The sequence below is a fragment of the Orcinus orca genome, chromosome 4, assembly GCF_937001465.1.
Source record: "Orcinus orca chromosome 4, mOrcOrc1.1, whole genome shotgun sequence".
In the NCBI taxonomy this organism is placed as follows: domain Eukaryota; kingdom Metazoa; phylum Chordata; class Mammalia; order Artiodactyla; family Delphinidae; genus Orcinus; species Orcinus orca.
Window position 1 is genome coordinate 118,390,904 of NC_064562.1, and position 24,237 is coordinate 118,415,140.

The 24,237-nt window shown below is 45.1% G+C and overlaps 1 protein-coding gene across 1 annotated transcript in view; it reads right to left on the reverse strand.

The window, feature by feature from the left end:
- Positions 1–24,237, reverse strand: part of EVC2 (EvC ciliary complex subunit 2) — a 145,085-nt gene that overhangs the window by 80,992 nt on the left and 39,856 nt on the right. The window contains exons 8-9 of the mRNA XM_004269625.2: positions 23,189–23,323; positions 20,191–20,330 (exon numbers count right to left, since the gene is read on the reverse strand). Coding sequence (XP_004269673.1) covers positions 20,191–20,330; positions 23,189–23,323 — 275 coding nt within the window. The remainder of the gene's footprint in view (positions 1–20,190; positions 20,331–23,188; positions 23,324–24,237) is intronic.

Sequence of the window (24,237 nt, forward strand, 5' to 3'; positions counted from 1 at the left end):
GTCAATGAGATATCCAAGTAGAAATGGGTTGACCATCTGTTGGGTGTACTAGAGACAATGGAATGGAGCAGGACCCCATGGTCCTTGCCCTCCACCTGCCTCTTGTCTATAGAAAAACTTTAGCCAAAGAATAAAATTAATCAGAGAGGGCTTCCCTGGTGGCACAGTGATTGAGAGTCCGCCTGCCGATGCAGGGGACACGGGTTCATGCCCAAGTACGGGAAGATCCCACGTGCCGCGGAGTGGCTGGGCCCGTGAGTCATGGCCGCTGAGCCTGCGCGTCCGGAGCCTGTGCTCCACAACGGGAGAGGCCATGACAGTGAGTGGCCCGCGTACCACAAAAACAAACAAACAAACAAACAAAAATTAATCAGAGAGTGAGAAAATGCAGAAGCAAAGGAAAACAGTCAAACACGACCAAATAACAATAGTTCAGTCATTAAGCAAAGTCAAGGACTTTTAGTTCTTCTTCAAGGGCTGTAGATAATATTCTCAGCCATGGCCATATCCTCTGAGCTGTTCTGTAGATACTGAAACCCCCGCCAGGTGGAAGAAGTTAACTACATGATAATCAGACTGTAGCCATGACATAAGCTGCCACAATTCTGAGAACTAGCCTCAAAGAAATGGGAACAAACTGACCCAGAAACTGAAGATTAACTGTACTTAAAACAATCAAGATGACGCTGATCAGACCACTGCATGACCAATTTCCAGATGACTGTCAGAGCTGACTGTGCTGCTTCTGCACGTAGCCCCCTCCCTCCACCTACACACCCCTGAAAATTCCCTTCAAAAGCCCTTGTCCACTGATTATCAGGGGAGAATTGGCCTTTGGACACGAGTTTGCCTTCTCCCCCAGTTGCTGGCCTCCAAAATAAACGAAACTTTCCTTTCCACCAACCTTGCCTCTCGAGTATTGGCTTTCAAGCAGCGAGTAGCCGACCTAACTTTTGGTAACAAGAATACTTTTTCCCCTGGCCAAGAATTTAGACCAGATGACCTCTAAGATCCTTTGCAGCATCAAAACTCTAAGACTCTATCCTCCCAGGAAAGTAGAAATCACTTTATACTTGATGTTAGCTAACAGATGATCAGCAATTTGTGAAAATGGTTTTCATCCCACATCTATCCTTTTACTAGTTTATAAGGGTGTACTCTTACATAACCAAGAAAAGCTTATTTTCCCACTCATTGATGCATACATATAAAATGTGCCCTTTGTTGCTCATTTAACCTTCACCACATCCCAACATATCATGACAACCACCTCCAAGGTGTGCCATCCTGGCAGCCCCTCAAGAGCTCAGCCACCACTGTTTCAGGAGGTGAACGAATTTCTGGGCTTTTTATTGTCACACTTGCACAGAGTTAACGATTTTTCACTTTACGTGCACTGGACACAATCACAGCATTAATTCTTGTTCTTGTGAACTAGTCTTGTTCACTCGTTCACCAACATTTACTGAGCACTCGGGGTGACTTGTCCACTTCTCGGGACTGGAGCTGATTACAGGGCAGACACGTGCTAAGGACAAGGAGATAAAGCTTCACGGTGCCCAGCACGGTATGGAATCATATATTTTTCCATGTGGTCCTCTGCTGATTGCCTGTCTCCCTCAGTAGACTATAAGCCCCGAGGGCCAGGACCCTGCCTGTTGAGCTCACCCTTGCATTTCCAGCCCCTTGCCACCTACTGTAGACTGAACGACTCATGCGTGGGCAGCGGAATAAGGAGTCAGGAGTCACCGAGGAAATGCTGGCCATTTTTGCAAAATCCATGAAACTGAGCCATAGAAAGAAACCATGGGGTTCAGTGGGCAGAATAGAGCCAAGAGCTAAAATGAATGGAAACAGGTGAATCACTTACTGTGAGCCAGGCATCGCCACGCTCAGGTCTGGGTGTGTGGGAGCTCATTAAACCTTCACCATCCCCGTGTTCAGATGAGGACACTGACACACAGGAAGGTTATGGGTTGTGGTCAAGGTCATTAAATGATTAAAGGGCGGAGCCAGGAGTGGGGAAGAACCTTGCAACTCAAGCAGCCCTGCGCTAAGCCCAGGCGACCTCCTCTGCTAACCAGACAAGAAAACACAACTACACCTTCAACGTATGAAAAGTTGTCCAACCTCACACATTACAAGAAAAGTGAAAAATTAGAGCTCCAGGGAGGTGCAATGGTTTCCTATCAGACCGACACAGGTAGAAAGATCAGCTGCCCCTATGACTAGGGTGTGGGAAAGAGAGGCTCTCAAACACTGGAGGTGGCAAACTGGTCTGGCCTCTATGGTGGGCAATACCTATTTTAAAAAATACACACTAATGCAGCAACTTGACTTTGAAGAATTCATGCTACAGATGACCTTGCACACGTGCATCAAGACGTCTGTGCCGGACAGGCACCGCAGCACTGTGGGAGGGTGTGGTTAAGATGGTAGGCTCTGGGGGCTTCCCTGGTGGCACAGTGGTTGAGAGTCCGCCTGCCGATGCAGGGGACACGGGTTCGTGCCCCGGTCCGGGAGGATCCCACATGCCACGGAGCGGCTGGGCCCGTGAGCCATGGCCGCTGAGCCTGTGCGTCCAGAGCCTGTGCTCCGCAACGGGAGAGGCCACAGCAGTGATAGGCCCGCGTACCGGACGCATGTCCTGACCACACCTCCTACTTGCCTTGTGACCTCTGGAAAGTGACTTAAACTCTCTGGGCTTTAGTTTCCTCATCTGTAAACAGTACTTAGCTCAGAGGCTGCTCTGAAGGGTAAATATGTTAATGTCAATGTCAATAAAAAAAACCAGATCAGTGTCTCATTCGTATTAAATTCTCCAAAAATTCAGTTATGATTACTGTTATTGGAATATTATGCAGCCACTTAAAAGAGCAAGGTCGCTGTGTAGGTATAGATCTCCAAGACTGCTGCAAAGTGGGAGAAAAGGGAGCAAAACAGTGGGTAAAGTATGTGATTATTTTGCATTTTAATAAAGGAGTATATGTGTAAATATACATATAGTCATCAATGATCTCCAAAGGGTACATGACATGGGTAATAGACTGCCTTTGCCTCTAGGGATGACAACCAGAGTGCAGGTGATGAGAAGACAATTTGGTTTTTACAGTATGGCCTCTTCTGTCATTCTAGTTCTTGGCCATGTTCATTAGTTACTATTCAAAAAACTGAGTACAGAAACAGAAAAAAAGCAAACATGGGTGTTATCAGAGTCAGGGACTACATGTCCCTGCAGGACAGAATGAATTTCTGGGTCGCTTCTGACAACCTCTCTTCTGGCCGCTCTCTGTGGCTGGTGCCAGACCAATGTGGGTAGTGATGTCAAGATGGTGGCCCAGGCCAGGGCCTCAGAAGTCGGCTAGAAGCACCACCACACCCAGAGCACCCAGCCCTACCTGCCAGCACACACAAACTTCCATGAACTAGTGTCCATCACTGCAGCTGACTGATGGCCTGTGCTGGGGAGGGGCCATGTGCCTTTTCCCCCTGCTTACGGCCCTTCCACGTGGAGAAGATCTGGGAGTGGAAGTGACGGAGGACCGAAGCAGGAATCCCCTGCAGTCAGTTTTAGGGAGAGGCCTGCAGTGGGGCTGGCTATGCTTCCAGATAAAAGCCACATCCTCCAGCCTAGCTCTTCTAAGCAATAAAAGTAATGGGTGATTTTTCTGGCTGGACTGGACAACATGCCTGATGTATGTCTTATCTCCCAATTGGCTCAGAACTCAAGGCGGTGGGAGATGGGAGCTGTTTACTGACCCCTCAGACATGCCCAACTGTTGAGATGATTCCTGTTATGTCTAAGAAACTCCTAAGAGGATGCACGAACCTTGTGATTTGGAAGGGGTGTTGTGAGGAAGGGGAGATGCTGAGTCAGAGAGCACACCCATCACAGCCTGCAGTTGTTAAATGGACCATTTGTAACTCCTTGGCACACAGCGGAGGGGCTGCAGTGGGGGTGAGGGTGCTAGTCGACGATCATCCCAGCCTGCACCGCGTCTCCCTGCACTGCATTTAGTCGTCTGGGTTGATTCTCCCCGTAGACGGCTGCATGTTGAGTCCTCACTTGGTCTGGCTTCCTCTCCAGCACCTCATCCAGCTCTGCACCAAGCACTCAGCGGGAGCTCGGTAAACACTTGCCGAAAGAAGGTGTCTGTGGGACACAGAACTTCTCCGACAAACACCTGGCTGCAAAGACGAGTGAGGGTCACCATGGAAACCAGAGTGGCACTGCTGCTGCTCTGCTCAGCAGCAGTCTCATATGTCCCCATGAAAATCCCCCTCTGGCTGGTCGGGCACTGGTGGGACCCGGGGCAAGGCACAGGTGTGAGGACAGGGCTGCTTTCTGCCTCAGTCGGCCTGTGTAGCAAGATGCTTGGCCATTTGATGCTCTAGGTGAAATTGCTCCTTCCAGAAAGCCAGGAACGGCCCAGGCTTGGGTTATTTTCTTAAGAGCCCATTCACTTCCTGACAATGTCTCAATGACCCTTCAACATCCAGTGCGAATTTCACCCACTCATTCATTCACAAGACGATGGCTGATGCTTACCTAGTACCACCAGACTGGTTCCCTCCGAGGGCTCAGGGTCTAATGTGGAAACAGACACACAATCTGGGCATCACAAAACCATGTGGTGAGGGCCCGACGGGGGCCCAGGGGTGGGAGCACGGGTGACTCTTGTTTGTGTCCCCACCATGTGGCACGGTATCTGACACATACTAGATGCTTAATCAATACACGAAGAAAAAAAAAATGAAGGAAGAAAAAGGAAAGAAGGAAGGGAGGGGGGAAGGAGAGGAAGGGAGGGGGGAGGGGAGGAGAGGGAAGGGAAAGAGGTATCCTCAAAGTCATTTAGAATTTGGGAAGAAAAGAGGAGGGAGTTATTTACTGGCCTCCTAAAACCCACCACGACCCCACTAGTCTCCAGTGGGACATCCGGCCCCAGGCGACGAGGTGCGATTCTTCAAGGCCATAAGTATTTTCTGAACCCCTGCCACCTGCAAGCTGCCACTTCTATCCCAATCCCACTGAGGGAAGTGGGGAAGCTGTACCATGAGGGGGAAGGCTGCCCCCACCTGGATCAGGACCCTTTTCCCTCCTGGGAAGTCTCCTTTTGCTTATTTTGAGAAGACTCTCCATCAAATGCTTTGTAGACAATGAGGAAGCACTAGAGGGTACCCAGCCTTGGTGTCCGAAGACTCACATTTGAGCCCTGGACCAACTACTTCTTAATAGAGAGAAGACCGTTTCCAACAGCGCTTGTCTGAAGAGAACCCTCAGGAACATTCCAGAAACAATGCTATAACCCACCTCTTTGAAACCCCCAACCCACAGACCCCCTCCTCTCACTTCTTCATGAGACCCCTCAAGTCTCCACTCCCTTCCTCATTCTTTTGAGATTTCCTGATCATTTGCTGGAATAATGGCCACCCAAAGATATCAGGTCCTAATCCCTGGAATCTGTAAATGTGGCCTTATTTGAAAAAAGGATCTTCGCAGATGTAAGTGAATAATCACGACTGGGGAGACCATCCTGGATTATCTGGTGAGCCCTCAATCCAATCATGAGTGTCTTCCTAGGAAGAGGCAGAGGGATTGGATACATACTGAAGAGGAGGAGGCCACGTGGGGGAGAGATTGGAGTGATACGGCCACAAGTGAAGGACTGCTGGCTGCCCCCTGATGCTGGAAGAGGCAGGAATGACTCTCCCCAGGAATATCTGCAGGGAATGCAACCCTTCAACACCTTGACTTCAGCCCGGTGAAACCGACCTTGGACTTCCGGTCTCCAGAACTGTGGGACAAGAAGTTTCTGCTGCTTGAAGCCATCGTTTATAGTGCTTTGTTAGAGCAGCCACAGGAGAATACCACACTCCCCTCGTCCCTCTCCTGCTCACCTGGAAAAGCCCTTTCTGTGCAGAGCAGGGGACCAGCCACTGTCCTAGCACTCTCTGAGGCAGGCACAGTTATCCCCATTTTATAGAAAAGGCAACCAGAGTCACACAACGGCAAGTGGCAGAACTCGGACCCCAACCAGGAGGCCTGGTTTCTCAGCCTGAGTTCCTAAACCCTGGGCTCTACAACCAACCTTCAGCTGTCTCTGCATCCACCCAGAGTGCTTTAAGCATTTCCCTCTCATGGGCCCATGTTCTCCTTAAGCTTCGGCTCCGTTTCTCTGCTCCCCTTCATAGCAAAGCACCTTGAAGGAGCTGCCCATACTTCTTGTCAGCATTCTACTCACTCTGTTCTGGTTTTCTGCCCCTGCCTCTCCCCGAGAGCTGCTCTGATCTTCAATGGTATCCCAGTAGCTGAAAGCAAGACACTTGACTGAACTCCAGGCAATATCAGGCATGGTCAGTCACCCCTTTTTTCTAGGACCCCTTTTCTCTTGACTTTCCAGACCTCCTTGTTCTCCTGGGTTCCTCTTACTTTTCTCACTTCTAAATGCTGGCATTCCTTAGGGGATCGTCCTGGTTCCCTTCCTTCCCTGTCCTCTCCCATAAGTTCCCCCATGAACCCCCATCTCTACCTAGCACCTCCATCCAGACTTTCAGCCAATAACAGACCTACACAGCTGACTGCCCACCTGACACCTCCATCTGGCTGTCTCAAAGGCATCTTTCAGTCACCATGTCCAAAACTGACTTCCAATCTTTTCCTCAAAATGCAATCCTGCCCTCTCCTTCCTCATCTTAGGAAATAGCACCACATTCTCCCAGTTTGTCAGGCTGAAACTTCGGCATCATCCTTGATGGCCCTTTCTCCCTCAAACCCCATTCTCAGTCCATCATCAGGTCCTGCTGAGTCTCCCTCATCATTCCTCAATTCCACGAGTATATATGGAACCTGTAGGATGGACATCAGACAGACCTACATCCTAGGGGTTCTAGTTTGAGTAGCCTTGCACCTTCTAATCTTTGTCATCAAATTAACCAACAGTGATTGTAAAAAGCATCATATGGTTGGTACATAAAAAACTACTCAATGCCGGCAGACCTTGTTTTATTGGGCTCTGCTTTACTGAACTTCACAGCTACAGTATTTTTTACAAATTGAAGCTTTGTGGCAACCCTGTGCTGAGCAAGTCTATCGGTGCTATTTTTCTAACGTCATTTGCTCACTTCCTGTCTCTGTGTTGCATTTTGGCATTCTCACAATATGTCCGATTTTTTCATCATTATTATGTTTGTTAAGGTGACCTGTGATCAGTGATCTCTGATGATACTATTGTAATTGCTTTGGGGCGCCACGAACGGCGCCCATACAAGATGGCAAACTTAACCAATACCGTGTGTGTTCTGACTGCTCCACAGACTGGCCATTCCCTCATCTCTCTCTCCCTCTCTTCGGTCCTCCTTATTCCCTGAGACACAACAATATTGAAATGAGGCCAATTAATAACCTGTAACAGGGAAGAGCCAATTTTGACTCCACTTTGGATCCTTTTCTTTGACTTTAGCCTTTGCTTTTTGTTGCTTTTGTTATTATAATCATACATAATGGCCTGCTTCAGGGAACCCTACCCACCCGTGGATGGCTGCAAGAAAGAAATTAACACATCTCCTCCCCCCTCCCCTAGGCTGGCCATTCCAGGAGACGTTTTGCAAGACTGATGGCCCTTTTTACTTTACTTCCTCTCCACCTCTCCCTCTCTATTCTGCCCTTTTACTTTACCTCCCTCTCTGATTCTATAAAAGAAACTGGCATCCAGACCCCTACGAAATGGTTTTTTGGGGGACCCTAGTCCACCATCATCTCGGTCTGCCAGTTTTCCGAATAAAGTCATGCTCCTTGCCTCAACACCTCGTCTCCAATTTATTGACCTGTTGTACAGCGAGCAGAGCGAGCTTGGACTCCGTAACAGCCCCACAATGACCTCTAAGGGTTCAAGTGAAAGGAAGTTACACATCTCTCACTTTAAATCAAAAGCATTTTTTGGCAATAAAGTATTTTTAAATTAAGGTATGTGCATTGTTTTCTTAGACATAATGCTATTGTACATTTAATAGACTACAGTATAATGTAAACATAACTTTTACACGCACTGGGAAACCAAAAAATTCATGGAACTCGCTTTACTGCGGTGGCCTGGAACAGAACCTGCAGTATCTCCCAGGTATGCCTAGACACGTGTTTAAAAGCCTCAGTTTTACAAATACTCTGAACACCCACTTGGTACTGATGCCAAAAGCTCAGCCCCTCAGCACAGGTGTCGAATCAAGTCTTGGAAACAGAGTTTTGGGTGAAGTAGAAAAGAATAGCTTTATTGTTTTGCCAGGCAAAGGGGAACACTGCAGGTCCCCGACCTTGAAAACTATGTGTCCCAACCCAGGAGGATGTGCGGGTCCCTGACCTTGAAAACTATGTGTCCGAACCCAGGAGGATTTGATGGGGAGTTTTATAGCAACGGTTCAAGGGTGGGGCTGCTGATAAGATTAGGATGTATGCTTGGCCTGCACCTCTAATCTGGTCTCAGGTAATCTTCTCGATGAGCTTCTCTGGTTCCTTTAATGTAGTCTCAGGTGGTCCTTCTCCTATGAAGAACGTGGACATCTTAAAGAGCTTAAAGGCACTGCTATGTGTATCCCTTGAGTTGGAACCAGGACCCTGCCCCAAGGCTGCACTACTGTTTCTTGGCTGCCCCTCCCTTGTCTTCGCATCCCTTCCCTTTGTGGATTAGCAACTGTTCGAATCTGCCCTTTGGAACTCAGGGAAGGTCATGGAGGTTAGAGTCAAGAAATGGGACATAAAGACTTCTGTGCCAGGAGCCCCACAGGGTCTTGCTCGATTTCAGTACAAAACATGATTCTGAGGCAGTTTAGAAGGTAATGTCGGTAGCATCGAAAGATAACAGTAAGCTTCCTTTTAATAACAAAGGAAATAAACGCAGACCTGGACTTACTAGCTACTCCTATTTTTCTTTGCCTCTCTAGAAAAACCTAAGCTCAGTCTTTAAAAAGCTCTTCTGTCAATAGAATGGTGGATTTGAAAGCACTCAGGCCTGGACAAAATCTATCACCACTTGTGTGACCTCAGGCAAAACCAATAAACCTTCCCGAAAGTCAGCTTCCTTTGTTAGAGTTGCTATGAGGATGAAGTAAGGGCATGGGTGTGAGATGCTTGGTGGTGGTCAGAGCCAGAGCAAGGCTGGAGCTAAAACCCTGTGGGCACACTATGCTTCCAGAAGCTTCCAGGACCAGCAAGTCGTGGTCATTTCCTCCTTTCTCCTGTCCCAGCATGACTGGGGCTGAGCCACCTCCATTATAACCATAGCTGGGGAGCCTGATAAATATCAAAGGAAATATTCCTTCCTCAAATGCTCTGTGTAGGAGGCAGCCTATGAATAAACAATGTAAAAGATAACCAAGCAAACCAAGGAAATGCTCTTTGTCAAAAATAAATCAGCAATATAGGGCAAAGTTATGGCTCTGATGGGTCTCGGAAATGAGGTGGCAATCAAATCACAGGCCTATTTAGAATCCCAGCGAAACCTCAGGTAAGAATTACAAATGGGATAAATGATTTGCTGGAGAAAAACTCTATTTTTAGTGGGGAGACTATCACAGATTCCCATGCATATTAATCCCCTGACATTCTGAGTGACATTTTTCTTTCTGCGAGTTTCTAAGCCTGACATAAATCAAGATGGAAAGATTAAAAGTAATTGGCAATGTTACAATTTTTAAAATAATCACCAGGTCCCAAAATGAGCGTCCAATCACAGTGCTTTAAACAGACCTGGCATGCAGTAAATATTGAGTGTCAGGATGGGGAGGGAGGGCAGAGAGATGGGAGAGGAAGCGAGGAGAAAATTTAGTTCTCTAGGTGAGGATTTTCAGGTCATGCTTGATAATCAATGTTAAACACTCCTCAGACAAAATAAGATCAGTTCCCAAGGAGAAATAAATATAAAAGTCCAGAGCTACTAAGTAATTTACAAGAATAAAATCTTGGTGAACCCCAATATCCCTATTGCATTCACACACCAGGATCAGCAAATTGCAGCAGCTGAGAATAATCTCATAAAATATAGGGATAAAGGAAGACTTTACCCCTATATTTAGTGTTAGCTTTTCATAGGCTAACACTTCTTGAATCTAAAACAAAACCGGGATGATCAATACTTTCCTATTTTATAGTACTAATGACACCGAGCAAGACCCTACGGTGCTCCTGGGCAAAAAGCCTTTCTGTGTCCCCCATTTCTTGATCACAGGAAATAGGTTTCTTTCAGCCTCTATGACCTTCCCTGAGTACCAAAGGGCAGGTTCAAACAGATGTTAATTAGGGAAAGGAGAGGATACTAGACAAGGGAGGAACAGTCAAGAAATAGTGCAGCCTTGGGGCAGGGTGCTGGTTCCCCCTCAAGGGATACACATAACAATTCTACAGATACTGAGACCCCCACCAGGTGGGAGAAATTAACTGTGCGCTGCCCACAAGCCCGTAGACCCCAGGCCGGTTGGAACCAGAAGGTTGGTGATGCTGACTCCCGCTTACCTCACCACCAACCAATCAGAAGAATGTCCACGAGCTGATCACGCCCTGTTTGAACTATTACTATAAAACTTCTCCCGACCCGCTCCAGGTTGGCACACACAGTTTTGAGGGCAATATCCCACTGTGGCCCCCTTTGCCTGGCAAAGAAATAAAGCTATTCTTTTCTACTTCACCCAAAACTCTGTCTCCAAGATCTAATTCGGTGTCAGCGTACAAAAACTGGATTTGGCTTCATTAATTACTCAGGTCAGAAGGTGACAGAGTCTGATCTACTCGCAAAATGAAACATCTAAGTGCTGCTCACACAAACCAAATCATTTCACTCTGCTCATTTTCAAGTTTTGGAAGAAAACAGACTTTTAGTTACAAAATACACTGATAATCACCTGCTCGTACCACTTAATATAATTAGAGATATTTACAAATCACTGCCATAACCACCCCCCTTCTCCCCACTGCCTGTCCTCCCTCCGCTCTCTCAGACAGTGTGGAGGATTTTAATTTGTCGCCCTTGGCATTCTGATGAGGGAATTCAGCTAAAATGAAGGCTCACAACTGAATGGCTGCACAACCATGACACCCAGCAATGGATTAACAGGCCCAGTTCCCAGCTGGGTGCCAGGTTAGCCCAGCACTCACGAAGCTGATGGCCTGGCCCTGCACTGAGGCACTCACTCAGCTGGGAAGGAGCTGCCTTTCAAGCAGGAGGAAAGCCCCTCTCTGCTTAGAATACCCTCAGCCCACAAAGTGCTGTGAGTCAGACGCAACAGAGTTCTCCTCTTGGGCCGATAAGCGGTCCCTCTGAAGACGAGGAGGCCACACTCTCTGTTTCTGATTCTATCTTGGGTCCATGTCTATTCACCATCAGGTTCCATGGAGAGAGGATCACACAGATGCTCAGTTTTGCCTCTGAGCTTGTAACAGAGCAGGACCCTACGGGGCCTTCCTGGGACAGACCCCTCCCCCATATCCTCTGCTGTAGCTCCTCTCCGAAGGACCTAGATAACAGTATCAGATGCACATTTCTTGAGATGTTTTACAGATGCTAAAACGCCTACAAAATGGAAGAAATAAACTACTTGAGCATGTAGCCCCCACCCACCCACCCCCCGGACCTACTGGTGCCTGAGGACTGATAACGTTAACTCTTGTGATTCCACCCCATTACCTCACCATCAACCAATCAGAGAACAGTGCAGAAGCTGATCACATACCCTGGGACACTCCTGTCTCACCTGGCCTTTAAAAATGCCTTGCTGATGGACTCAGTGCCCCGTGGTGACCTAAGGGGGAAGGAAATCTAAATAAGAATGGATATATATATATGTATAACTGATTCACATTGCTGTACAGCAGAAACTAATACAACATTGTGAAGCAACTATACTCCAATAAAAAATTTTTTAAAATGCTTTGCTGAAAACTATTATATATAGAATGGATGAACAACAAGGTCCTACTGTATAGCACAGGGAACTATATTCAGTATCTAGCGATAAACCATAATGAAAAAGAATATGGAAAAGAATGTATATATATATAACTGAATCACTCTGATGTACAGTAGAAATGAACACAACACTGTAAATCAACTATACTTCAATAAAATAAAAGTTAAAGAATTCTTTGATGAAACCTACCCAGGAGTTCGGGGTTTTAAGCTCTAGCTGCCCTGAACTCCTTGCTTGGCGTCCTGCAATCAAGCTGTACTTTCCTTCACCACAAGCAGGTGTCAGCAGATTGGCTTTACTGCAAACAGGGGAGTGGACCCCAGTTTGGTTCGGTGACAAGCTCTTCCATTTTCGGTTCTATCTGCAATGTTCTTGAGAAAGACTCAAGAAAGTGCTGATCATCTTGAACATTTCTCTTCAGCATCTGCTAATCTCCCTTGAACTGAGATCCAGGCTTAGAGGCAACATCGCAGTGAAAACTCTACCATCATGTATCTTTCATATCAGTACACTTCACAGTATCCCAGGGCAGTAGGTTATGGTTTCTCCACATGAGAGATGAGGAAACTGAGGCTCAGGGAATATTTGTAAAGTATCATGTGCTCAATATTAAATTCTGAGAGAGCTCGAGACCTGTTCTGTCACTTACTAGATGTGTGACTATGGATAAACCTCTTTACTTAGGCATGCATCAGATTCTCCAACTATCAACTACTAAAAATAAGATGCCCTAAAGAGCATCAGGATGAGGACCAAATTAACTAAGGCCTGGGAGAGAGACTGTACATTTTTATACACTACCCAAATATGAGTTATTATACAAGAATATAAGGCATTATAACTTATCAGTATGGTAATGACTCAAAATTCATAGAAATTACTCCCCAGTGGAAAATGGGCAGATGAAGCTATGCCTCTTGACTCTAGACTCAGAAAAAGGTTGCTGTACATGGAATCCAGTTTGAAGAGTTCCCACATGGTCCCAGTATTAATAATCAGCAGTCAATAATCAACAAGAAAGCAAAGAAAGCAAAAATAAAAAGCTGATAAAACCAAATGAGAATCCAATCTCTTCAGATGGTATATTTGGCATACATAGAACTTCCAAAGACCTCTGCCCCAGATTCAGCATCTAACTACTGTCCTGAAAGTGAACCCCTCTCCTTCCTCCAATCTCCTGGACACTTCTGCAGCCTCTGGATCTACTGAGCAGCTGGAACTGTTGGGTGGTCCCCCCCCGCCTCAAACACAAATACATAAATAAACTAACAAACAAAACCCAGAACCCTGGGGAGTCATCCAAAAATGTTCCCTCCCCTTCAATGTCCAAACTGCACCCACCCTGTGCATACACACACAGTAAGGTAACAACGAGTTACCCAGTTCTATAGGCTCTTCTCACTTGACCCTCTCCTCCTCAAGTCTACCGTTCCCACCCGACATCACACCTCAACATCTCCCGCAAAGTCTCCCTCACTCTCCCCTCTAAGCCATTTGCCATCTGCATTCAGAGTAGTCTTTTAAAACGAAATCTACCCGTGTTAATAAACCACTGCCTGGGTCTCCGATGCCTACTATGGAGCCCTGACATCCAGAGATCTCTGTGACCCAGCTCCTCTTCGCCATCCTAAGCCATCACTTAAGCAAGTAAACCAAGGCCACATGGGGATACAGCCCAGATTTAAACCTGACCTAACTCCAGGGACCATGGTCTTAACCAATGCACTCAATAGTCCTATTGCTCTTTGCTATTTTGAGCCTTGTCTGTTTCCACATCAATCTCCCTCCTAGGCTGCCACTGATAACAGGGACTGTATCTGGTTCATTGTGGAGAGTATGATTTACACAAAGAAGGATTCTGTTCCTATTAACGGTGGTCTAGGTAATTTTGACAAACTATCCCACTGAAAACAGTTAGAAAAGTTGGACAAAAACAAAATCTGTTTGAAAGCATCTGAGAGCTAACAAGGCAGTGAGTAAATATGAGGCTAAGATCTAGGAGAATAAGGAAGCTCAGAGATGGCAGTCCCATATTTGGGGTCACTGTGTTCCTAAGAGCATCTTGTGGTTCTAGAAGAGGCAGCCCAGGGGCTGAAAAGCTGAGCAGAATTTCTGATGATGAAAACTGGAGTCCAAAGACTGCTGAGGAGATGTCACCATGATAAAATCCCTTAGCCTTTTGTTTAGTATTCATACCTTAGTAGTAAAGGACACCTGAAACAGATCAGCCCTTGGAGGAAATGAAGCCCAGCTTCGAATGAACTCAATTTCTGATGAGATTGAGGTAATCCATAATAAAACCCTTAGTTGCCTGGAGGAAGATAACATCATCCTAGTCCTCAAACTGTCTTCTCCATTTTCATTTACAATGTCTGGCACACAATCAAAACTACCTAGGCATACAAGGAGACAGGAAAATAGGATCATAAACTAAGAGGAACAAGAGCTAATAGACACAGGACAGGGGTAAAGATAATGAAGTTTTCAGACAGAGACTTAATAAGTATACTTAATATTCTTCAGGAAATAAAAGATAAGACTGAGAATTTTAGCAACAACTGAAAAAAGGGAACATATAAAGAAGTCACCTGCCAATTATCTGTGAAGTGAAAGAAGGAAAGGCCAAATTGATGAAACTTACTGAGCTACAGTCAGCCAGCAGACTGTGTCCATTGCCTGGCCAGGAGAAATTGTGGTCAGTGCAGCACCCTGATTAAGGGCATGTACCCTGGAGCCACAGCAAGTGGGTTTGAAACCTGCCCCTCTCATTTACTAGTGTGTGCCCTAGGGCAAGCTTTTTAACCTTAAGTCCTCACCTGTAAGATGGTAAAAACATCAATGCCTGCTTCCTAGGGTTGTTGAGAGGATTATACATATTTGCAGAGTTCTTAGAACCATGTCTGGTTCTACGTTCTATTACTCATACATAGAACATTATAAGTATTTGTTAAATAAATAAAAATAAATGGGTGGACTGGAGGACATCAGCATCATGGTGGAGTGAGACACTCTCTTTGTCTCCCCTTCAATCAGTAACCAGTAAGGCACCCACAATGCAACAAAGGTGCCTCTGCCCGACAGGATACCAGAGAATTCCACATATTTGTACATCTAAAGGTGAGCAGACTGGAACACACAGAGGGGGCAGAACTGGGGGAACAGCAGGACTGGTGCCTGCAGTCCTGGCCCCCCAAGCCATGGCAGATGAACCCACAGCCCCAGAGATCCCAGTAGCAGCAGGGGGAAGAAGCACACAAGACTGACATCCTGGCCGCAGCAGCGCCCATGGCCATAGGTAAGTGGGCAGCAGTGGCAGTGGGGTCTGGGACCCCGTCCCTCCAGCCACTGAGGCACCCATGACTCTGACCCCTCAACCCCCTAGCCCCCAGCAGCAGAGCTCATGAACTGTGCAACACTGGACAAGGCAGAGGTGCCTGTGTGAATCCAGCTCCCCTCTACTACCCCTTGTGGTGGCAGAGCCTGCAACTCAAGGATTCCCAGACACGGCAGAAAAGCCTTTCATCCTGGTGCCCCAGGTAGCAATGCCAGTGACCGTGGCAACAGCAAGGCACCAACAAACCCGGAGACACAAGAAATGATAAAGAAGACATGGAGCCACACCTCTGACAGAGGCAGTGGAGGATGAAAAGTGCCAACTCTCAGATCTAACTAGAGGCAGCTCAGAACCAAGCACAAAGGTGTTTGCTACTTCAGATGCACTGGCAGGGGAACAACTCATCAAGCACCATGAAGAACCACAGTAACACTGCACCACAAAAAGAAAATGACAATCTCCAGAAACCAAACTTAAAGTCACGGAATACTGGGATCTAACATATAAAGAATTCAAAATAGCTGTCATGAAGAAACTCAGTGAGCTATAAGAAAACTCAGAAAAGCAGCTCAACGGGCTGAGAAATAAAATTAATGCATAGAAGGAATGCTTTACCAAAGAAATTGAAACTCAAAACAAGAATCAAACAGAAATTCTAGAGCTGAAGAACTCATAAACAAGGTAAATTATGCATTAGAAAGTTTTGGAAATAGAGCAGCCCATATGGAGGAGAGAATTAGTGAGCTCAAAAATAGAAATCTAGAAAGATACAAGTAGAAGAGGAAAGAGAAATAAGATGTTAAAAAACAGGAAAATTCTATGAGAGCTATTCAACTCATTTAGGAAGGGTAACATTAAGGTAATGAGTATTCCAGGGAAGAGAGGGAGAAAAGAACAGAGAGTTTATTTAAAGAAATGATAACTGAGAATTCACAAAGTTGGGAAAGGAACTGGATAAACAAGTCTGTGAAGCTAAGAGAACACCTAATTACCTCAAGGCAAAAAGACCCTCTCCAAGACACACTATACTAAAATTGTCAAAAGTCAATGACAAGGAAAGAATTTTAAAGGCAGCCAGAGAAAAAGGTTCCTACAAAGGAATCACCATTAGGCTATCATCAGATTTCTCCACAGAAGCTTTATGGGCCAGGAGGGAGCAGAATGACATTCTCAAAATACTGAAAGATAAAAACTGTCACCCAATAATATTCTATCCAGCAAAGTTATCATTCAGATATGAAGGAGAAATAAAGGTTTTCCCAGACAACAACAGCTGAGGGAGTTCATCACCACTAGACCTGTCTTACAAGAAATGTTGAAAGGAGCCCTTTGATCAGAAACAAAAAGGCAAAGTACCCCAAAGTTTGAGTAAGGTGATAAACAGAATCAGAAAATTGTTACTCTTTCCCAGAATAGGTTTTACAATATTTTATCATAGCATAAAGGTTAAAGGAGGGGGAAAAAGCAGAAAAAATAATGATAACTACTTCAGTTTGGTAACTCACAACATAAAAATGGATAATTTGAGAAAACAAAAAGGGGAAGAGGAAAAAGGTGGAACCCATAGAGTTGAACGAAGATAAGATGCCATCAGCATAAAAAGGACTATTTTATCTATGAAAAGTATTACACAAACCACAAAACATAAATCTAGGGCAGAGACACGGAACATAAAAAGAGGAAACTGAGAAAAACATCAGAGAAAACCACCAAATCAAAATGGCAGACAGAAACATAGGGGGAAAGAAAACAGTGGAGAGACAGAGCAACCAGAAACGAAAGATAAAATGGCAGTACTAAGTCCTCATCTATCAATAATAACCTTAAATGTAAATGGACTGAATTCACCCATCAAAAGACATGGAGTGGTTGGATGGATTAAAAGACAAGACCCAACTACATGCTACCTCCAGGAGACCCATCTCAGCTCTAAAGACAAACACATGTTCAAAGTGAAGGGATGGAAGATGATACTTCAAGCAAATGACAGCCAGAAAAGGGGGTGTAGCCATACTCATATCAGACAAAATAGACTTCAAGCCCAAAAGGTAACAAGAGACAAAAATGAACAGTATATAATTATAAAGGGGAAAATTCACTAAGAAGACATAACAGTTATTAATGTATATGCACCTAACATAGGAGCACCAAAATATATAAAACAATTATTAACAGACCTAAAGGGAGAAATTATTTCACACAGTATTGGAAGTCCTAGCCAGAATAATTAGGGAAGAAAAAAACTAAAGTTATCCAAATTGGAAAGAAAGAAGTAAAGCTGTCACTATTTGCAGATGACCTAATTTTATACATAGAAAACCCTAAAGACTCCACCAAAAAAACTAAAAGAAATAATAAACAAACACATAAAATTGCAGGGTATAAAATCAACATACAAAAATCTGTTGCATTTCTATATGCTAACAATGAGCTACCAGAAAGAGAAATTAAGAAAAAAAGTCCCATTTACAATCACAGCAAAAAATATAAAATAACTAAGAATAAATTTAACCAAAGAAGTGAAAATATGTACACTGAAACTTATAAAACACTGTTGAAAGAAATTGAAGGAGGCACAAATAAATGGAAAGATATTCCATGCTAGTGGATTGGAAGAATGACATTGCTAAAGCATCCATATTACCTAAAGTAATCTACAGATTCAATGCAATCTCTATCAAAATCTCAAGGACATTTTTCACAGAAATAGAACAAAAATTCTAAAATTTATGTGGAACCACAAAAGACCCTGAATAGCCAAAGCAATCCTGAGAAAAAAGAACAAAGCTGGAGGTATCACACGCCCTGATTTCAAACTATATTACAAAGCCATAGTAATCAAAATGGTGTGGTACTGGCACAAAAACAGATATATAGATCAATGGAACAGAATTGAGAGCCCAGAAGTAAACCCATGCATATATGGACAATTAATTTACAACAAAGGAGCAAAGAACATACAATGGATAAAGGACAGTCTCTTCAATAAATGGTGTTGGGAAAGCTGGACAACCACATGCAAAAAAAAAAAATGAAACTAGATCACTATCTCATATCATACACCAAAGTCAATTCAAAATGGACTGAAGACTTAAATGTAAAACCTGAAACCATAAAACTCCTAGAAGAAAACATAGGTGGTATGCTCTTGGTCATGGGTCTTAACAATATCTTTCCAAATATGTCTCCTCAGGCAAAGGAATCTAAAGCAAAAATAAACAAATGGAACTACATCAAACTAAAAAGATTCTGCACAGCAAAGGAAACGAAACTATCAGCAAAACCGAAAAACAACCTACCGGATGGAAGATATTTGTAAACAATATATCTGATAAGTAGTAATACCCAAAATATATAAAGAACAGATACAACTCAACAACAAAACAACCCAATTGAAAAATGGGTGGAGCTGAATAGACATTTTTTCAAAGAAGACATACAGATGGCCACCAGGCACATGAAAACAATAGCACGAATTATTAGGGAAATGCAAATTAAAACCACAATGCGATATCACCTCACACCTGTTGGAATGACTATTATCAAAAAGGCAAGAAATAACAAGTGTTGGTGGGAATGTAAATTGGTGCAGCCATTATGGAAAACAGTATCGAGATTCCTCAAAAAAAATAAGAACAGAACCACTATATAATCCAGCTATCCCACTTCTGGGTATTTATCCAAAGAATATGAAAACATTAATTTGAAAAAAATACATTCACTCCTATGCTCACTGCATCACTACAATTGCCAAAATATGGAAGCAACCTAAGTGCCCATTAACAGATGAATGGATAAAGATGTGATATGTGTATGGAATATTACTCAGCCATAAAAAGATGAAATCTTGCCATTTGCAACAACATAGATGGACCTTGAGGGTATTATGTAAGTGAAATAAGTCAGGTGGAGAAAGAAAATATCATATGATTTCAGTCATATGTGGAATATAGAAAATAAACAAAAACACAAAATAAATGAACAAAATCAAACATGTATATACAGAGATCAGAATAGTGGTTACCACAGAGGAATGGTGGGGGAGGGCAAAATGGGTAAAGGGGATCAACTGTATGGTGATGGATGAAGACTAAATTTTTGGTGGTGAACATACTGCAGGGTATACAGAAGTAGAAATATTTAATGTTGTACACGTGAAATATATACTGTTATAAACCAACATTACCTCAATAAGTAATAAAATAAAATAAAGATACTCAGGTCCTGTTCTTAAAAGTAAATTATAGATAGATAAATAGACAAAAATTTAAAATAAAATAAAAAGAACTGAATTCAGTTTAGCCAACAATCACATCACCTGGTCTGGCCTCTCTCTCAAGGTGTTACTTCCTCTCCTTCAATACACTACTCAATACTCCAATCAACACATCAATCATACTGAGCTCCTTACACTTCACCAAATGTACACATCTTGGTCACTTCCTATCTTGGCATCTGTCCTGTATTTCCTCTGCCTGAAAAGCCTCTCCTCCCTTCATCTACTTGAAAAACTTCTGCCCGTGCTTCAAAAATTAGTTAAAATATCTCTTCCTCTGGGAAGCATCTCCATGGCCTGCTCAGAGGTAATTACTTTTTCTTCTGGGCTCAGCTAGCCCCGATCTTAGCATGGTACTCATCAAACTTTTATGGTCACTTCTGTTTCTGTGTTTGTCTTCCCACTAGGTCAGACTGCCTCACAGCTCAACCTATGTCTTATCTCTTTTCTCAAATACCAAGCATAGTGTTCAGGGCATGGCAGTTGTTCGATTATGACTACTGAATGACAAATTAATGATTAATAGGATGAATTAATGAATGAAATACACTCAGTGTTTGCTCTCATGCTGCTATAGGTAAAACATTCATCATATCCATGGAAGTATAATGTGACTTAGAATTCTTACTCTTCTAAGGCTTGAAGCATGCTCCCGGGGTCCTCTGAAGACAGAATGTCTATCATTTGGTCATTTAGCGCGAGATCTTCATTCATACCATCAGCTGAGGTGAACTGGGAGCGCTCCAGCTTGCTCTCGTGATGCTGAACCTTCAGGAGAATTTCAGAAACCACAATTGAGTAGGCCTTCTTGTGAACGTCACAAGCTGGAAAAGTCATGAGGGTAGGTGGGGATCTGCAGTCAGAGAACCTATCTGGCCCCACCCACTTGTGAGCTGGTAAGTCTCAGGCAAGACATTGCACTTCCTTGAGCCTCATTTTCTCATCAAAGAAGTGGGATAATAATTCTGGTAGCCCTGCACAGGCTTGTTGTGTGGATAAAGCAGAGCAATGGATGGAAAGACCTTTATAACTATAAAGATGTAATAAAAATACTTCACCATCATCATCACCACCATCATCATCACCACCCCCATCATCATCATCACCATTATCACCAACATCATCACCATCCCCATCATCATCAACACCATCATCACCATCCCCATCATCATCATCACCATTATCACCAACATCATCACCATCCCCATCATCATCACCACCATCATCACCATCCCCATCATCATCACCATTATCACCAACATCATCACCATCACCATCATCATCACCACCAACATCATCACCATCACCATCATCATCACCATCATGCAGAGGAAAATTACAGTTGGCAGATGGACGTCAACATCATGGATCTGGCTGGTTTCTAATCAGACTATAGAGTTGTCACATGGAAGTGACATCAGAGATAATTAAGCTCAACCCTCCGATTGGGTAGATGATATATCTGTTCTGCTCACTATCATCATTATTTCTGCAGAAATGCATGATAATTATAACTAACATTTAAGAATTCCTGTCCCTGTGCCTGTATGTGTCATACCATGAAACCGTCACACCAAGTCAGTGTTGATGCCCCCACTTCACGTACATGGAACTGCAGCTCAGAGAGATGAAATGACATTATCTGAGTTCACACAGCTCATAAAGAGCCTGCTTGGTTTTTGACCCAAAGTCTATCTAACTCTAAAGGCTGTCGTCTGTTTATAGCATGTTGTCTCCTTGGTTACTACCACGATGGAAAAAAAATTTTTTAATGTGAAGAGAGATCGTTTTGTGATGCCGGGAAAAAAAAAATTCTATAAGAGGCTTCAGATCTTAAGTCAAATTCACACTGTGCTTTCCTCCCGCGGTTGTAACAATCAGCCTTTAATCTCCAAGAAATGAATCCTGCTCCTTCATCGAAGTAGCAGGGTGAGTTCTGTTCTGTGATTGATAACAGCTTTGGGAGAGTAAGTGGAATGTCTTTTTTGGAGAGTAAGTGGAATGTCTTTTTAGATGGGCCATTTTTCTTTTCCTCACTTCTGCCTGCCAAGGAGACTGTGGGCTGACCTCACTTTGAAATAACAACTCTCTTCTCCAGGAAGCAGAAACAAAATGAACAATGGCACAGGACTGCCAGCCTCCAGAGAGGGCGGCAGGGTGGTCCTCGGAAGCCAGGTCCAGCCTACACTCGGCCACGTGAAGCAGGTTGTTGAGCTTCACGGGCCTCAGTTTCCTCACTGTACGGTGAGGTAGAAAGATGATCGATGTTCCTTTCAAGCTGTTGGACCTCTGGGTGACAGAGTCACAGCAGCTGCAGCCTCCATGGCCCTGAAGGAACAAACAACCTACCAGGGTGCTCAGTCCCAGCAGTGCCTTCTCACCCTAGGACTGTGCCCTGCTTTCCTTCCTCTGTCTGCCCATCCTCTGGCTGGGGGCTCATTCATTCCTTCACACGTTTACTGAGTGCCTTCTAAGCGCCAGGCTCTGTACAAGGCAATGGGGATTACAGCAGCCAGCATCCATGCTTCATCCGTGTCCCCTCGTCCTTGCCGTTCAGTGCCTTTTAGCCCAAGATCCACCGGCCAACACCTATGCTGCTTCCTCCCCTGAAGGCTCCTGCTGGCTTTCAGAGCCTATGCCAGGGAAATAACGTTACCCTTTGCCCTGGCCCCCTCACCCCCTGTCATCAACCAATGACCAATGGGATTTGATGGCTAAATACCCTGGCTCCTTCTCCCTTCAGGCTTTATCCTGGGTGGGATAAAGCCCCAGGTGCCCACAGTGGAAGCTTGACTGACTGCCTTCCCTTCCCGCCTCACTTCCCCACCTCCTACCATTACTTCCTGGGATCACTTCCCATATAAACTGTTTGCATTTGGGTCCTAGTCTCAGGATGTGCTTCTGTGGGAACCCAGGCCAAGACAGGAAAACAGAGATTGAGGAGTTCACAGGTGGGGATAAATGCTGGGTGGGGTCCAAAAGCTAGTGCAGGAACCCAGAGAGAGAGTCCCCAACTCAGCCAGGAAGTGGCCAGGGATGACTTCCAAGGAGAGGCAAGGCCTGAGATGAGTCTTAAAGGATGCGTCAGAGCTCTGCTCATTGAAGAGCGAAGAGAGGATTATAAAAGCATCCAGGTGAGTGTGGAGAGCTCAGCAGTCATTGGGTAGAGCCGGAAGCTGAGGTGTGAAGCTGGACCACAGGGGACTTTCTTTATAAGCCATGCTAAGGCATCCGGGCTTCACCCTGAGGTCAAACAAAGTAAGTCTTCAAAGACTTTTCAGAGGGAAGTGTACACCAGGACCTGAGTCAGGGTGTGGCATGAGTGCACAGCTGGCCATACAGGTGGGCGCTCAGTTATTCAGTCAGACTGCAGGGGTTCCCAATCCTGGTCGTTTGTTAGAATCATCCAGGGAGCTTTTAAAAACTACTAATGATTGGGCATGGCTCCCGGGACAAAGCAGTCAGAGTCTGTGCAGGAGCGCCTGGGTCTGAGCATGCCTCACGGTTCCCTGGGGGTCCCGACATCGATACAGAGTTGAGACTGACTGAACTGAAGCATAAACTTCAACCTCACATCTACCACCAACCAACTACCCTCCAGGGAGAGGATGCACATGGACTCCCACCTGATGTCTGGTAAGCATGCTTCCCTTCAGACACTGATATCGAACCATGAAGAAAAGCACAGCCCAGGTCAGCACCAGGGAGAGGATGAAGGCCACGAAGAACCCTGCTGCGTGGAGGCCGTGGTTTGGTAGAACCTATGGGGATAAGAGAGAGAGATTTGTTTGTGGCCACACTTTACATTTTTCAAGTCAAGTTACAACTGCGTTAAAGCAGAACAAGCGCAGAGTTAGTGAAACCGACCTGGGTTTAGACCGAGCTCTGCCACCTATTAGCTGGTTGCCTTGAGACCATTGCTGGACCTCTCCGGGCCCAAGTTAAATGGGGCAAGCACTTCAAGGAGCTGAGCATGGAGGCTTGCACACAGTAGGACCAACCACCCCAAGCCTGGCACATCACAGGTGCTCAGGAATGTTAAATTCTCAAATCAAATATGTAACAAACCTAAGGCAGCACTAAGGATCTGTGAAATGTTTTGAGTCGGGCAGAATTTTGCAGAGGGCAGAGGAAGAATCCAGGGTGCCCTCAACTTCCCTCAAAGCTGTCCGCTCTCCCCGCCCTGGGAACACGTCCCATTAGGGGTGCAGCCCACTCTGGACTTCAGGATCACCCTGGAGGATGCACGTGTCTGGGGAGGCATCACACAGCGGGAGGCAGACCAGCTGCCAGGCAGTCCAGTAAATGACCCGCCAGGGGGAGCTCGAGAGTTCACGTGAGCTTCACTTAATGTGCCCAGTGTACTTCTCCCTCCTCAAAGGCTTCCTCCGGGCTCCAGTCAGCGACATCCTGGGACCAGTGTGAGTCCACTGATGGGCCAGAAGGGGCTGGCACCAAATAACAACTGTGAGAAGCAGTAAGTTCTAGACACCCCACATTCCTCCCCTCCCTCCACCATTTCTTTGGGATCTAGAACGTGACACCAAAGACAGCAGCAGCTGCTGCTGCACTCACCATGGGGCAGGCTTGGGGCTAAGGCTGCGCTCCTACGTCAGAGCTCACATCAGAATCACCTTCAGGGTCTGTGCAAACAAATTGCTGGGCCCCTCCCTCG